The sequence below is a fragment of the Aotus nancymaae genome, unplaced genomic scaffold, assembly GCF_030222135.1.
Source record: "Aotus nancymaae isolate 86718 unplaced genomic scaffold, 86718_ANA_hifiasm-v0.15.2.pri h1tg000092l, whole genome shotgun sequence".
In the NCBI taxonomy this organism is placed as follows: domain Eukaryota; kingdom Metazoa; phylum Chordata; class Mammalia; order Primates; family Aotidae; genus Aotus; species Aotus nancymaae.
Genome location: NW_026988507.1, coordinates 6,322,688 through 6,336,808, shown reverse-complemented (window position 1 = coordinate 6,336,808; position 14,121 = coordinate 6,322,688). Strand labels below are relative to the sequence as shown.

At 39.0% G+C, this 14,121-nt stretch overlaps 2 protein-coding genes across 12 annotated transcripts in view; one reads left to right on the top strand and one right to left on the bottom strand.

Annotated features, from left to right (window-relative positions):
* PUS7L (pseudouridine synthase 7 like) overlaps positions 1-5,052 on the bottom strand; it is a 36,816-nt gene extending 31,764 nt beyond the window's left edge. For 4 of the 7 annotated variants that reach the window (XM_012459061.3, XM_064369839.1, XM_012459058.2 and 1 more), the window contains exons 1-2: positions 4,992-5,052; positions 931-1,856 (exon numbers count right to left, since the gene is read on the bottom strand). In XM_012459061.3, the coding sequence (XP_012314484.1) occupies positions 931-1,840 (910 nt within the window). In that variant the 5' untranslated portion in view covers positions 1,841-1,856; positions 4,992-5,052. Of the gene's footprint in view, positions 1-930; positions 1,857-1,886; positions 2,096-4,861 lie in introns of those variants that run through there. The other 3 variants (XM_012459059.2, XM_012459062.2, XM_012459063.3) reach the window with 3 other exon arrangements.
* A 172-nt stretch (positions 5,053-5,224) lies between these two features.
* Positions 5,225-14,121, top strand: part of IRAK4 (interleukin 1 receptor associated kinase 4) — a 44,843-nt gene continuing 35,946 nt past the window's right edge. For 2 of the 5 annotated variants that reach the window (XR_010339950.1, XM_012459066.2), the window contains exons 1-2: positions 5,229-5,276; positions 7,233-7,280. The gene's annotated coding sequence lies outside the window, so the exon portion shown is untranslated. Of the gene's footprint in view, positions 5,277-7,232; positions 7,281-9,354; positions 9,370-12,835; positions 13,840-14,121 lie in introns of those variants that run through there. The other 3 variants (XM_064369818.1, XM_012459068.2, XM_012459067.3) reach the window with 3 other exon arrangements.

Genomic DNA, 14,121 nt, shown 5'->3' with positions numbered 1-14,121 from the left:
AGATGTTAAAAATTTTCATAAGTCTTTTTGTGAACTAAAAGTTATAATATAAAATCAAACCCACATAGTTCCAAGGTCCAAACTCTTTTCATTTGTACCTGTAGTCCCTACATGGCACCATCCTATTTCTGTGTAACTGTGCAAATTTAAGTTGCTGGTTTTATCTTAAAATACCTTGGTAAATAAACTTACTAAATATGATTATCTGAAACATTTCCCATCTTTCAAGTAGACCTGAGGCCAATTAAACATGGTCAGCTGGACTTTTACAGTGAGAATTCATCAGTTCCATTCACCCTGGGAATTAAACAGAAACCCTAAAACCGTGATTCTCAAAATGTAGTCCCCAGACCAGCAAAAAAAGCATTGTCTGTGAATTTGTGAACGCTCCAGAATCAGAAACTGAGAATGGAGCTCTGAAATCTGTTTTAACAAGACCTTTTGATGATTATATGCATGCTAAAGTTTCAGCACATGTTGTCTAGAAGACTGGCAGGACAAGTTTTCAGGTTCCTAAAGTATCTCTTCACTTTCCCAAGCACAGTAAATATATTATTCTTATCTCCAAAAACTTAATTTTAATTGAGATGACTTCAAAAATATGAAGTCAAGATTTACCTTCAATAAAACGTATTAAACACAAACCAACTGCTTCAACTTTATACATTTGTGACTAGGCTAATATAAATGCCTAGGTTATCAGTAAGGCTAATTTTTAAGGTAATTTGAAAGGTTTTATCATCTTCCACTAAGTAACAGAATAAATAAGAATTCCTAGAGTTGCTTAAATTGCTTATCAGCAATTCCTCTCCCTACAGGTAAAGCATATATTCTTTCCAATCTCTCCAGCCAAGTCTATTCAATTCATTTTCACAATTTTACATTTAACTAAGATTATCCAAGAAAATAGATCATGATTTATTAAATTACCTGTATATATAACTTTTCCTTCTTGGCACTCAGGATGCGGCCTTTTCCCACGCTTGTGTGCTTTTTCCCGAAATCTTACTGTTATCACCACATTCGAGTTACCAGCACTGCAAGTCATTTCAGAAAAAGATTTGGTTTCCACAAGGTTTCCAAACTTTTTGTTGACAAAATGGTGGACAGCTTTTCTGTGGCCTTTGTTTGCATCAGGTTTAAAGGTAAATTTGGAATTTTCTTTCTTTGCATCCAAATATTTAAAAAAGTCAAAAGCTTCCTCTTCTGACACCAAATGACAAAGTTCTTTATACTCAAGATTTGGTTTTACAATAATTTCACTGTTTTTTCCTACAGTTATTAAAAACGGAAATTTCTGCCTAATGCCACTATGTAAACTAGCCCTCTGGTTTTTGTCAAGGATTCTGCCTATTGAGAATTCAGGAGGTGGTCCAATTAGCTCTGTTTTAGAAAGCCACTTCTCTTTTATACCACAAGCAAAATGATTCAGTAACTCATGAGTCTTTTCATCTAAAAAGGAGCTTAAAACATCAGCCTTTTCTTCACATTTGGAAGTTCCATCATTGATAGTATCTTCCTTTTCTGAACCAGACTGATGACTTTGGTCACCATCAGTGTACATAACCAAAGTATTAACTTCTTGCTTTCTTCCATCTTCAAAGGACAGATTTTGAAGATCTAGTTTTGTTTTTTTGGGAAAATTATTTGGCTCAGGTTGTATTTCACTAATCTTGAAAATAGGCTCATCAATGGTCTTATTAACTAACTGTCCCTGTTCATCAATTTCAATAACAATAAAGTCACTTGGTGAGCTTTTTATAGTGCCATGAAATCCAACATGATCATTAAAGAAACACAAAGAACTAAACCTGATTCTATAATCTGTATCTTCTTCCATTCTTCTATCATAATGGCTAGAAAACAAAAAACAAAGAGGTAGTTACCGGAAAGAGAAGTTATGGATGACCAAATAGGAATAGGTTTGCAGGATTCCGTCAATTGTCTCTCTTTTAATGCTGAGTCTTCTTAAATGGCATCCTTAACTTAATTTATGACTATATGTACACCCTGTGTACTTTGACTTTCCTATACCAAGCCGAATTAATAGGCAAACTATTTCTGGTATAGCTAGAGATTTGGTAACTTGTATCTTCACTCACTCTAGATTTGTACCTATTATCCAGGATTAAAATGAGTCAATTTTAAGTTTATCTTAAAAATAACCATTTGTAGGCCCACAAGAAGAGGTGACAACACAGGACTATAAAACAAAGATCTGTCCAAATTCCATTCCTGGAGCCTAAAACTTCCAGCTAATTCCGGAGAATATGTGGCTAAGTTTTCTTGTATTATTAGTGGTTAGTGACAGGAGAGGTAACAAGAAGACAATAGGAAAACTGATGGGTAAATGAAGTTATAAATACAAATTTGCGATTTGATTATATTTCAAGGTAGGATTAGATTAGTCTTTGACCTTCTCTAATGCCCCCATTAGGATATACAGAAGCTTTTGAGGTTGACCCAAAGGAAAGGTCTAACTATATCATTGGCAGTAGAGAGAAGAAACCCTTACAGAGCTTCCTGGGAACACAATACCAGAGAACAGTACTCTGATTTCTGATTTTTCACACAAACCTATGGCTACCATACCATATGGAGCTGCAGGAAAGAGAAATTGCCCAGGGGCTCCATACTACTGACTTCTGTGTTTACCCACATTCTCCAAGTAATTTATTATCATCTGGACCATCATCTCATTTCTATAATGTACTCTACTAATCTGAACCAATTTAGCAAATCACACCCCTTCTCAATCCTTTAGATCGTGCCATATAGAAATCACAGCAAATTCTTTATATCCTAATTTCCTAAGGAATATATAAGACATATTTCTTTTCCTTCATTACTTAATTTCCTGTACAGTTCCCTCACTTTCTTGCCCTAATTGAAACCTGCCTATTTCTTTAGGCTGCTGCTTCTTTAGTCCCCTCAAGTGAGGGCTATTTTTTCTTTCCCACCCATCTACCTTAGGACCTAGAGGCTGTAAGTATGTTCTATATCACTGTTCCTTGCAAGCCATTTCTTTCTCTACTACCTCCAAAACCCCAAATCTTTTGAAGAGCCTGCCATCAGGCTTTACCACCTGCTGTCATCCTCTCTCAGATCCCCAGAGAACTCCTCTTCACTCACTGATCTCTGTCTCACTACTTTCTTATCCAACATGTTTTCATGATCATCTATAGGGATCATCCATTCAGTGTCTTGGACCCTCAAGTCCTCAATCTCAGGCTCAACCTCCCACTTCTACTTCATCTTGGTCACCCACTATCATGATGATAACTTTGACTTTCTCATCTCCAAAAACTGCATTAACCTTAAGCATCTGATTCTTATCACTTCCACTGTCCTTCATCACACCTACTTTAGTACTTCCATTCCAAAAACTTTTAGATGTTGTGAAACAACTCCTGCTTCTACAACTAGCCCACTATAGTCCATTATCCAGCCAGAATGGTGTCTTAAAACGTAAGTTAAATCATATCACAATCCAGTTTAAAATCCTCTAATCACATTTGCAACAAGATCCAAATTACTTACTCTGGCTTCCAAAGACATCTAACATTAGGAACCCTGTTTATTATCCAAACTCATTTTGTACCTTTGCCCTATTACCCACTATACTCCAGCTACTCTGGCCTTCTTCAGTGCTTTTGTGCTAACTGTTCCTGTTGATGAAACTGTTCCTTCCCCAATCATATAGTTGCATCTTTTAGGATTCATGTCCTTAGAGAAGTTTTTCCTGACCAATAATCTATAGGAACCTGCAAGTGATCCTCTTTCACAAAACCCTATTTAATTTTCTGCATAGCAGTTCTAGCTAACATTTTTCTTTATTATTTATTGTCTACCTCCTCCAAAGAGAATGTTAGTTCCAATTGAAAAGTAACCTTGTCTGCCTTATTTACTACTGATGATCCCACATTTTGAACAGTGTTAAGCACATGGTGGGTCTGCAATAAATACTAATTATTGGATAAATGAAATAACTAGTACAAAATAAGAGCTGTGAGAGTGTAGTAGAAGATAATTAAGAGAGGCATAATGCAAGAAGTGGCCATCTAAGTTCTCCAATAGTTCAAGCGATAGAAATGAGGCAGAGACCTCACAAGTAATGTACAAACAAAACATGCAATGTGTGAGAGAAAAATAAGCAGCCCAGATACAGGGCAGTGGGGATGGGGATGCAGGAAGAGTACAGTACTGGAAAATACAGCTGAGTTAGTATCACATGATGGAAGATGCTGAATGCCCTGACAATGACTTAGAATTTACTGGGTGGTCAATGGACGGTTAGTGTTTGAGTAGAAATGTGACACAATCCCAGAACATGCTTTAGTAAGATGATTCTGATGGAAGTGAGCAGGATGTATCCGATGGAGTAACAGTTCGAGCAGTTTAAAAACAAAACAGGGTGGTCAAGAACACAGCCATAGGGACTGGCTCTGAAAGAATAATGATCTTTTCTTTCCCCCTGAAAAAAGGAGGAAGATAGACATTCTAAGCAAGTGAAACAGGTAGGGAAACTTGGGGAGAAATGAGGGAATTCCAGCATCCTGGTAAAAGAGTGGAACCGAACTGGAAGGCAGCAAAGGAGCCCACGTGGCGTTAAGCCTGAAGGTGCAGTGTTCCCATTCAACAGATACTGCTGATGACAGTGAGGGGCGGGGTGGGGCGCGGTTAGTTTGCTTGGTCCGTGGTTGAGGAATTCTTTGGTTGAGCAGGGATCCTGGGAAGGTATTAGAAATATTGAACCCAGTCCTGCAGAAGCTACTACACTTCACAGAACGAGGGTACGTCCAAAGGTGTCCCCGACAAGGCCAGCAGCCCTACTTGTTTCTTCTCCCTCCCCTAACCCTACCTGTCCAAAGGCGCGACACTAGCCCACGTCACCCTTCTTTTGGGGGCAAAGGGTATGGATCCTCAATGCCGATCTCGTCACCGCCCCACATACAAGCCCCCCATCGCGCAAGAAGCTGGACCCGTTCTACCTCGGCTCAATGGAAGAAATTCATTCGCACAACGCCGTGCGCATGCCCGGAAGCCGTAAGTGGTTCAACCACCGACAGGGCGTATTTAAAGGGGCAGGCGCCCACGTAAAGACCCGCCCTACGCAAGACGTGGAGTTTCTCACTTAGCGGAGCCCCCTGGAGGCGCCAAGATGAAGCCATCGGGGAAGTGGGGCGGAGCCTGCTGGGTTGGCCCCGCCCCACCGCGGCGTTTCCTAGTTCGCTGGTTCTTCCCTTTGCCTGCCTCAGCAGCCCGCGCCCGGGCAGGTAAGGCATTCCTCACCTGCGCGCCCTAGTCAAAGGTCGTCCGAGGTCCGCGTCCAGGCCTCGGTCCCTCTGCCCCAGGGTTGCCGGGGTCGGCTGAGGAACGGAAATCGCTTTATTATCCGTAAGAAAAGTTAGAGAGGAAGTGGGTTGCTTGGACAGAGCTTACTCCTGAAGAAAGACTTGGGTGGGTCCCGTGAATCTAGAAGTTCGTCGGCCCTGAGGAAGAGCCTGAGGCTCGGAGGGGCGTCAGCCAGCTGTTCTGGGGCGCAGTCGGACCTCAGGTTTCTCACCTCCCTTGCTCTGTGTTCCGTGAGTCCCTTTGCGAAATGAAGTCTGTTTTCCCCAGAACCAGGAAGTCAGGCCAGCACCTGGCAGAGATGCCTGTGACGCTGACAGCTCGCGGAGCCTTCACACGATTGTAATTCGCTTGTTTCTCTGGCCTCCAAGCTTCCAGGGAATTAGAAAGTGGAGAGGGCTTACGGGATCAGATGAGAACATTCGCAGAGGTGGAGTGGGGGGTATACCTGCCATCTTGGAAGCCAGAGGGGAGAGAGACAAAAGGATAAAAGCAAACGCTGAGAAAGCCAGAAAGCACTTTGAGCATTTTAGAATGGGAACAAATGGCGCTATTAGTGCCTCCAAAACGTAACTGTCCCAGGCCCCTTATAAGCCGAGGATATTAAAATCTGCCTCTTCCCTTTCTTAGAGTGGTCCTTGAAGAAGGCAATCGGGAAGTACAAATTTCTTCCGTTTTCGTACAGTGTTCATTTGAAGTTTGCCTTATACCTCTCCAAACCGAGCCTCTGATGTTCCAGGTCGAATTTGCACCTTCCTGAGCCTTCTCTATCTCAGTAAACATCGGGAAACTTGGTTATGCCAAAAAATCTTGGTGCCAGTCTTCTCACGCTCCGCATCAGCCCATAGCTTTCTATTGGCCTCACCTCCGAATCCTAGGACTTCTGCACTTGCTCTGCTAACACCCTGGTCCCAGCCTCCAGCCCCTCCCACCTGGCTTATTGGTATGCTCTCCTAAATCCTCCTTTCTTGCTTCTCTGTCCTTACTTCAACATCCTTTATTCCCAGCAGCCCCAGTATCCTTTTAAGACATGAGTATAGAGCATGTCTCCCTTTTTCTCAAAACTTCCAAGTGGCCAGGCGGGATGGCTCACGCCTGTAATCCCAGCACTTTGGGAGGCTGAGGCGGGCGGATCATGAGGTCAAGAGATCGAGACCATCCTGGCCAACATGGTGAAACCCCGTCTCTATTAAAAAAATACAAAAATTAGCTGGGCATGGTGGCGCGTGCCTGTAGTTACAGCTACTCGGGAGGCTGAGGCAGGAGAATTGCTTGAACCCGGGAGGCGGAGGTTGCAGTGAGCCGAGATCGCGCCACTGCACTCCAGCCTGGCGCCTGGCTACAGAGCGAGACTCTGTCTCAAAAAAAAAAAAAAAAGAAAGAAAGAAAGAAAGAAAAGAAAGAAAAAGCCTTCCAGCCTCTACATCTCACCCAGAGGATAAACGAAGTCAATACAAACACTCTAAGGCTCTAGGAGACCTGGCCCCTTTATCTTTCTGACCTCATCTGCTACTTGCCTGTTCCCTCTTCTGCAGTCTCACCATATCCCTGCTGGTTGCCTATTGGGCCCACTTCCAACCTTTGCGTTTACTATTTGTTTTGTCTGGAAACTTTTCCCACAAATAGCCCAGTGGCTAGCTTTCTCATTCTTTTTGACCTTTAATCAAATGGCACCTTCTTACTGAGGCTTCCTGTGACTACCCTATTTATAATTACAACTCTTTCTCTGTTTCGTTTTGTTTTTTCATTTCACTTGGCACCATCTAACATAGTATAGAGTTTATTTATTTGCGTATTGCCTGCTTTCCCCCATTAAAATATAAACTCCATGAGTTCAGGATTTTTTTTTTTCTCTAATTTTCCTAATCCTTCATCTCCAGGGGCCTGGAGCAATATCCAGCACAGAGTAGACACTCAGTAAATATTTGGTGAGTTGTTTTTAAATATATGCAAAGCATTTTTAATTACTTAAAAATGTTGTGTTGGATCAGTGTTCAAGAAAGATGTGTTATGTTTGGTTTATGGTACACCAGCACAGATCCCAGTTTGTAATAGGCAGTCCTATCTAATTTAATAGCTCTGGAAGGCTTCACCAGCTTTTGTTCATAATGATGATGAAGTATCTAAAAATAAAGATTAATGGTTATGCAGCATATTTTGATAAGAATGTATGGAAGTAAATAGAGTATTTTAGAAAGGATATAAATACATTAAAAGTACTGTGGTTGATCAGATAAGACTGCCACTATCTGAAAAGCTTAACTATATTCTCAGACTTCTTATTTGTACCCTTTCAGTAGAGCCTCACCACTGTTCTGGAAATTGAACCTAAATACAACTCTGCACATTTCTTTTGTAAAAATGTGATATAAGAATAATTTCTGCCAGAAAATAATAATTGCACCTTTTTTTTTTTGACCACCTATTATGTGACAAGATTTGGCCCTTTGCATGTGTTGATTTTAATTCTTACAGCAATTCTTAGGTATTACTATCTCTGTTTTTCAGATGAAAGAAAGCAAGGTCCGGAGAAGTGGATTTACTAGCTCTGGTCACAGTTGGCTTTAGTTAGAACTTAGCCCTGTGCAACTTCAAAGTTCATCTTCCCTCCACCGCTGCACAGTCTTTTTCTCTGATTAGAGTGCTAATGAAGCACAGTCTTAAAAGTTGATTGACACATTTGACAAGAATCTTTTGCACTCCTATTTTGGGCATAGTACTTTGTTTGGAAATGCATTGGGTTCTGTAAGCAGGTGCTGATATTAATACATTTCTCAATCAGCACCCCCTCACCTTTTGTACTTGTCTTAGTTGTCTTATTTGAAAATATGATTGGGTTTTCTTTACTATGAGAATAAGTGGTGAGAGGAAACAGTCATGAAGATATTTACTTATTTATTTGTAAGCAACATATTCTGTTCCACCTTTATTAATCCTAAGTGTACTAAGGTAAATCTTGAACAGTTTGAAAGAGATGATACTTTCTAAGTTTTTTGCACAGTCTGTTTTCATTATTGAAAATTCAGAAAAGCAAAATGAAAACAAAACTATCTTAAAAGTCATCACCAAGGGATAACCACTGTTAATATTTTGGCTTATGGTCTTGTAAGTATGTGGTTGGGAGTGGTATATGAATGTACATTTAAAGTAAAATTTCTGGGATTTTGAACTTCTGAGTACAGTATGGAAGAGTTGGCAGAAGGCCTTATTTTTCCTAGTATCCTTACACCCATCACCTCTGCTTGAAGTCTGGGTGCAGGAGAGCTACCAAATTTATACCTGGCCTTTAGATAGTCTGGGTTTTTTCCCTCAATTCCTTGTATTTAGCTCTAATTTATAAGATTACTAAGCAGTTCTATCTTTTCTAGCTTTGTCAATCATGTTGTACCATACAGTAGAGAGAAATCTTAATAAATAAGGAGAAATAACTTGAAGAGAGCAACTACAGAGTCTATAGGTAACCTAGATAAAATCTCTTAATTAAAATTTAAAAATCATCAGTCTTTCATTCAACACCAATGTTGGGAGTCATTGCTGAGGTGAATTTGGTTAGATCCCAGCCCAGGAGAACATACCATCTAACAGAGAAAGCAGACACATAAACAGTAAAATATAACAATTGTTAGAAGAATGACTGGGTGACATTTTGAAGCAAAAGAGATGACTATTGGGGAAGCTAACAGTTCCTTTTGAATTGGGCTTGAAGAAATAATAGGCATTTAACAGGTGGCCTTTAAGGTAAGGGGGCTGTTCTTTTACCTGGCCCTAGATGACTTTCACTTCCTCTTTCATAGAAAAAATAACATTATGTGGGAACTCTTCTCCCTTCAAATATATCTGTATTCAAACCTCTGCTTCCTTTCTAGATTCAGAAGAGGTTTCTTTCCATTCAAGGCTGATTTCTTCACCTGTACGCTATTCATTATCCCATTTGTATTGCCAAACAGCTTAAGTCTTAAACCCTTAACACCAGCAGTTCTCAAAGTGTAGTTGGAGTCCCTAATGCTTTTTCAGGAGGTTTGTAAGGTAAAAATCACATATAGTTAAAAGATTTATTCAGAGTGCAATAGATTTTAATGTTCTAAGTTAATTGATACAGCTTCAGATTCCACATTGCTGCTTACCTTTAGGAAGTTATTCCTTGTCAAATTTTAGTGTAGTATCAAAGAGAAATATTTGCTACTTTGTGAAAAGGCTATTAAAGTACACCTTTCTTTGTAACTATATGTCTGTGTGAAGCTGGATTCTCTTCACATACATCAACCAAAACATACTGCAGTGGGTTGAGTGCGGAAGCAGATATAAGAATTCGGCTCTCTTCTATTGAGTTAAATATTGAAGAGATTAGCAAAACTTTAAAACATTGTTACTCTTCTGTTTTTGGGGAAATGGTAATTATTTTTATTAAAATATATATGCTAATATATATGATTATTTTAAATGAATTAAGAAGTAATTTTTAAATTTCTCAGCATCAATTTAATATGGTAAATATTGGTAGATATAACCAACATAAACAAAAACACTTTGGGGTCTATAATAGTTTTTAAGATGGTAAAAGGTCCTGAGACCAAATTTGAAAACTGCTAGTGCTTGCATGTTCTCCCTCCCTCCCTCCTTCTCTCACCCTACCCCCACCTTCATTTCCCCTCTCCTCCCACCCCTCTCACCTGTCTCTCTCTCTCTGTTTCTCCTTCCCTTCATAACCAGACTTCTTGGAAAATCTGTTTTTGCCATTCACTGACTTTTTTACTACAGCTGTTCCAAGTTACCAGTGGCCTTCTAATTTGAGTCTAACATATCCATCAGTGTCTATTTGACCTCTCTGAGTCTTTTATACCAACCTGTCACCTTTTCTAGAAGTCTCTGGTATGCTACTGTCCTGGTTTTTTCCTTGGTTTCATGACTAAGAAGTATTTTTAAAAAATTCTTTCACATCATTCCTTTCCATTCTAAGCATTACTAATAGGCAACCTTATTTTTACTGTTGTTTCAACCATATATGTATATGTGCTCTTAATTTGTATGAGGGCATTTCAAAAAGCTTGTGGAAAAATTGAATTAAAAGATTAAAAATGTAAACGTTAGCTGGGCACAGTGGCTCACACTTGTAATCCTAGCAATTTGGGAGGTCCAGGCGAGCAGATCACCTGAGGTCAGGAGTTCAAGACCAGCCTGGCCAACATGGCGAAACCCCATTTCTACCAAAAATACAAAAATTAGCTGGATGTGGTGGTGCATGCCTGTAATCCCAGCTACTTGGGAAGCTGAGGCAGGAGAATCGCTTTCACCTGGGAGGCGGAGGTTGCAGCGAGGCAAGATTGTACCACTGTACTACAGCGTGGATGAGAGCGCAAGACTCCATCTCAAAAAAAAAAAAAGTAAACTTTATTTCTGAACATAAGCTCCATGAAGTTTAAGACACTTTTGTAAGGGATAACACCAGCCATTTGGTCCATCCCTAAAGAACTGAGAGTCCTGGGAATTTAACCTTGTCAATAAAGTCTTTTCTACATTATTAACTGAAGAAAAATGGATGCCCTATAAAGATTGTTCAAGATTAGGAAACAAAAAGTAGTCAGAAGGAGACAAATCAGGACTGTAAGGTAGATGCCTAATGATGTCCGGTTGAAACTTACAAAAAATTTGATGTTCTGTTTGTTTTTCTGCTAAACATTTGACTAAAGCTTTAGCAGAAAAGCTTAGTTTAGAAACACTCAGAAAAGCTACTGTTTCTCAAACACTCTAATAAGCAGATGTGATCATTCTTTGGCCCTCCAGAAAGTCAACAAGCAAAACACCTTGAGCATCCCTAAAAACTGGTCAGACCTTTGCTTTTGACTGTCTGCTTTCACTTTGATTGGACTGCTGCCACTTTTGGGGAGCCATTGCTTTGATTGTGCTTCAGGATCATACTCATAAAATCATGTTTCATCTCCTGTTACAATGCTTTAGGATCTTGATTCTACTTGTTTAAAGTTTCCATTGAAAGCTCTGCTCTTGTCTGTAGCTGATCTGGAGTTTGGGCAGCCATCGAGTGGAAGTGTGCTCAACTTTAATTTTTCAGTCAGAATTGTATAGGGTGAACTGGTTGTCTATGGTGTTCGCTGTTGGTTCTGCTGTTAATTATAGGTACTTTTCATTTAGGGCAGAAACAAGATGAATGTTTTCCCCAAAAACTAACGTGGATGGTCTGCTGTGGCAGGCTTCATTGTCAACATCATCTCATCCCTTAAAATGAGTTACTGATTTGTACACTGCTGATTTTCTGGAGGGTCATTGTCCCCATAAACTTTTTGTAAAGCATCAGTGATTTCAACATTCTTTCAACCAGCCTCTACCATAAATGTGATGTTTGTTCCAGCTTCACTTTTAGCAGAATTCATGTTGCTGTGGTAGAGGTTCTTTTCAAACTGTCTTATTCTTCTTAGTGCCCCAAACTAGATTCTGTTTAGACATGGATAATAACAAGTTAGTTATAACAAGTTAGTATGAGTTTGTTTTTGAAATATGTTTTGCAAAAGCAATTTGAAATCCATGCATGGTTATTGCACAATATGCATTTTTCATGAACTTTTTGAAAACCCCTTATATATGAGAATACTTACATGGTGAGTATTCTTTGCTGAAACTCAGCTCCTAAGCTGCAGACCACATATATAGGTACTTGGTGTGAAGGCCCCTAAATGGTACCAAAGGTAGATATTTCACATTTAACAACAACAAAAGAAAAAACTGTTCTATCTCCCTTTCTTCTAATTGCTGATCTCTAGTGAAATTGTTGTGATTTGGCCTCCTAAATGTTTTGATGTTTACTTCTTCATTCCCCTGCCCTATACTTTTTCCAAGTTCTCATTTCTGTTCACCTCGATTATTGCAGAAGTTTTCAAACTAATTTTCTTGCCTCAGTATACATCCCTTTAATTTTTATCCAGAGGACTCCACTTAACCATACAAGATTATTTAACTTCCTTCCTAAAAATCCTGAAGTGACTCTCCTGTAACTTTTAGTATAAGTTCAAATTCCTTGTCTTAGTATATGAGCTACATGGTGATATGGCCCTGCTACCTTTCCACCCTCATCTCTTCTCACTTAACCACAGAATCCTATGATCCAGCCATAGCAAGCTCTTTGCCTGAGACACACATGCTCCTGCCTTTTCCCATGCTATTCCCTCTGCCGGGAATTTTCCTTTGGGTTTGTCTTCATTCCCTTTCATTCATCCTTCCAACCTACCACTGCAATCAAATCTGTCTTGATATCCCTACTCCAGATTGCCTCTGCCTGATGCTCCTTTTCTGGGCCCCATAACACACTTGCAGCATTTATCACTACCTGTCACTGTGTATCCCTTGGTATATTGAATAGCTTGGAAACAAAGATTTTTCTCTTTTCTGTGCTCCCATTTGTTACTACAAAGACTGACATAAATGTTTGCTGAATGTATTCATGAATGAAAGGAAAGGAATGGTCTTTCTGAAAAAGAGAATGGCATAAACAATGCATTGTGTTATAGAAGTAGGGTTTTGTGGCATGAATTTTGGAGTCAGACATAAATGTAAGTCCTGGATCTTTCACTTACCACCTTTATGAAATAGAGATGATAAAACTGTACTGGGAAGTAATTTCATTATTCCTTAAATAAATACTGAACAACACCATTCTCTACAGTATGCAAGTCACTAGGTATATATTTATGAATAAAATTAACATGGTCTTGAACTCATGGATCTTAAATTCTAATGGGGGAGACAGTAAACAAGTAAATAAATATATGATTACAAATACATTGTAAATATATGATTACAAATACATTATGCAATGAAGAAAGATAATTAGGTGAAGGGCAGCTAGACCTATTTAGATGTGGTAAAAGAAGTCCGAAGAGAAGAAGTGAATACTAGCGTAGAAACCTATAACACAGAGAACCTTTTTGCTTTTTACTCTTTTTTATAGTTTTAGAATGTTTTTCTATATGAACACATTATTTACCCTAAAATAATTGTATTTTTAAAATGTATGTAAGGAAGCAAAAATAATTGACAGAAGAATATCTGAGTGTATTTGTCTTAATTGAAAGGAAAGATCCTTACCTATTGAGAATGGGGGACATGAAGAATAAATAAAAATCATGTGGGAAGAGGTAAAGGTATGAAACAGTCACTAAGGACAATGAGAGAAGACAAGTGGAAGAATTAATGACAGTGTTGAAGGCCCGGTAGAAAGGGGGTTACCATAAATTTGTATTCACATCATCAGCTCTGGTGTACAAGTAAAAAACTGTTAGATTTATCCCTGGCTGCAGCTCTCCAGGGTAGAGTAGCAGAAGAAAAGGGGGATTGCAAGAATAAAGATTCTGTCTGGAGAGTAGTTGAAATGGTGAAGCACAGGTTTTGGCATAGTAGCAAATCAATTATGGTCAGGCAGATCTCATGAACTCAAAAAATGTGCAGAGGTCAAGGAAGAGCAAGCTATGTGAAAAGCAGGTGGGTGGACCATATCTGTTAATGCTACACAAATCGTTTCAGTACTTTTTTTTTTTTACTTCTACCAAATAATGTTGTATAGATTTTTAATAGTAAATAAGTACTGATTGAGAAAAATATATTAAATTGAAAGGTAAATGTTTTTATTAATAGATTTGATTTCTGAATATGCTAGTTCTGATAGTTTGTTGATACTACTGTTAAAATGAATTTTTCTGGTAACTTTTTTGCCCCTTTCTATAAATTTTACTTGGAAAATATCAGTGTCAGAAAAAAGTCCTC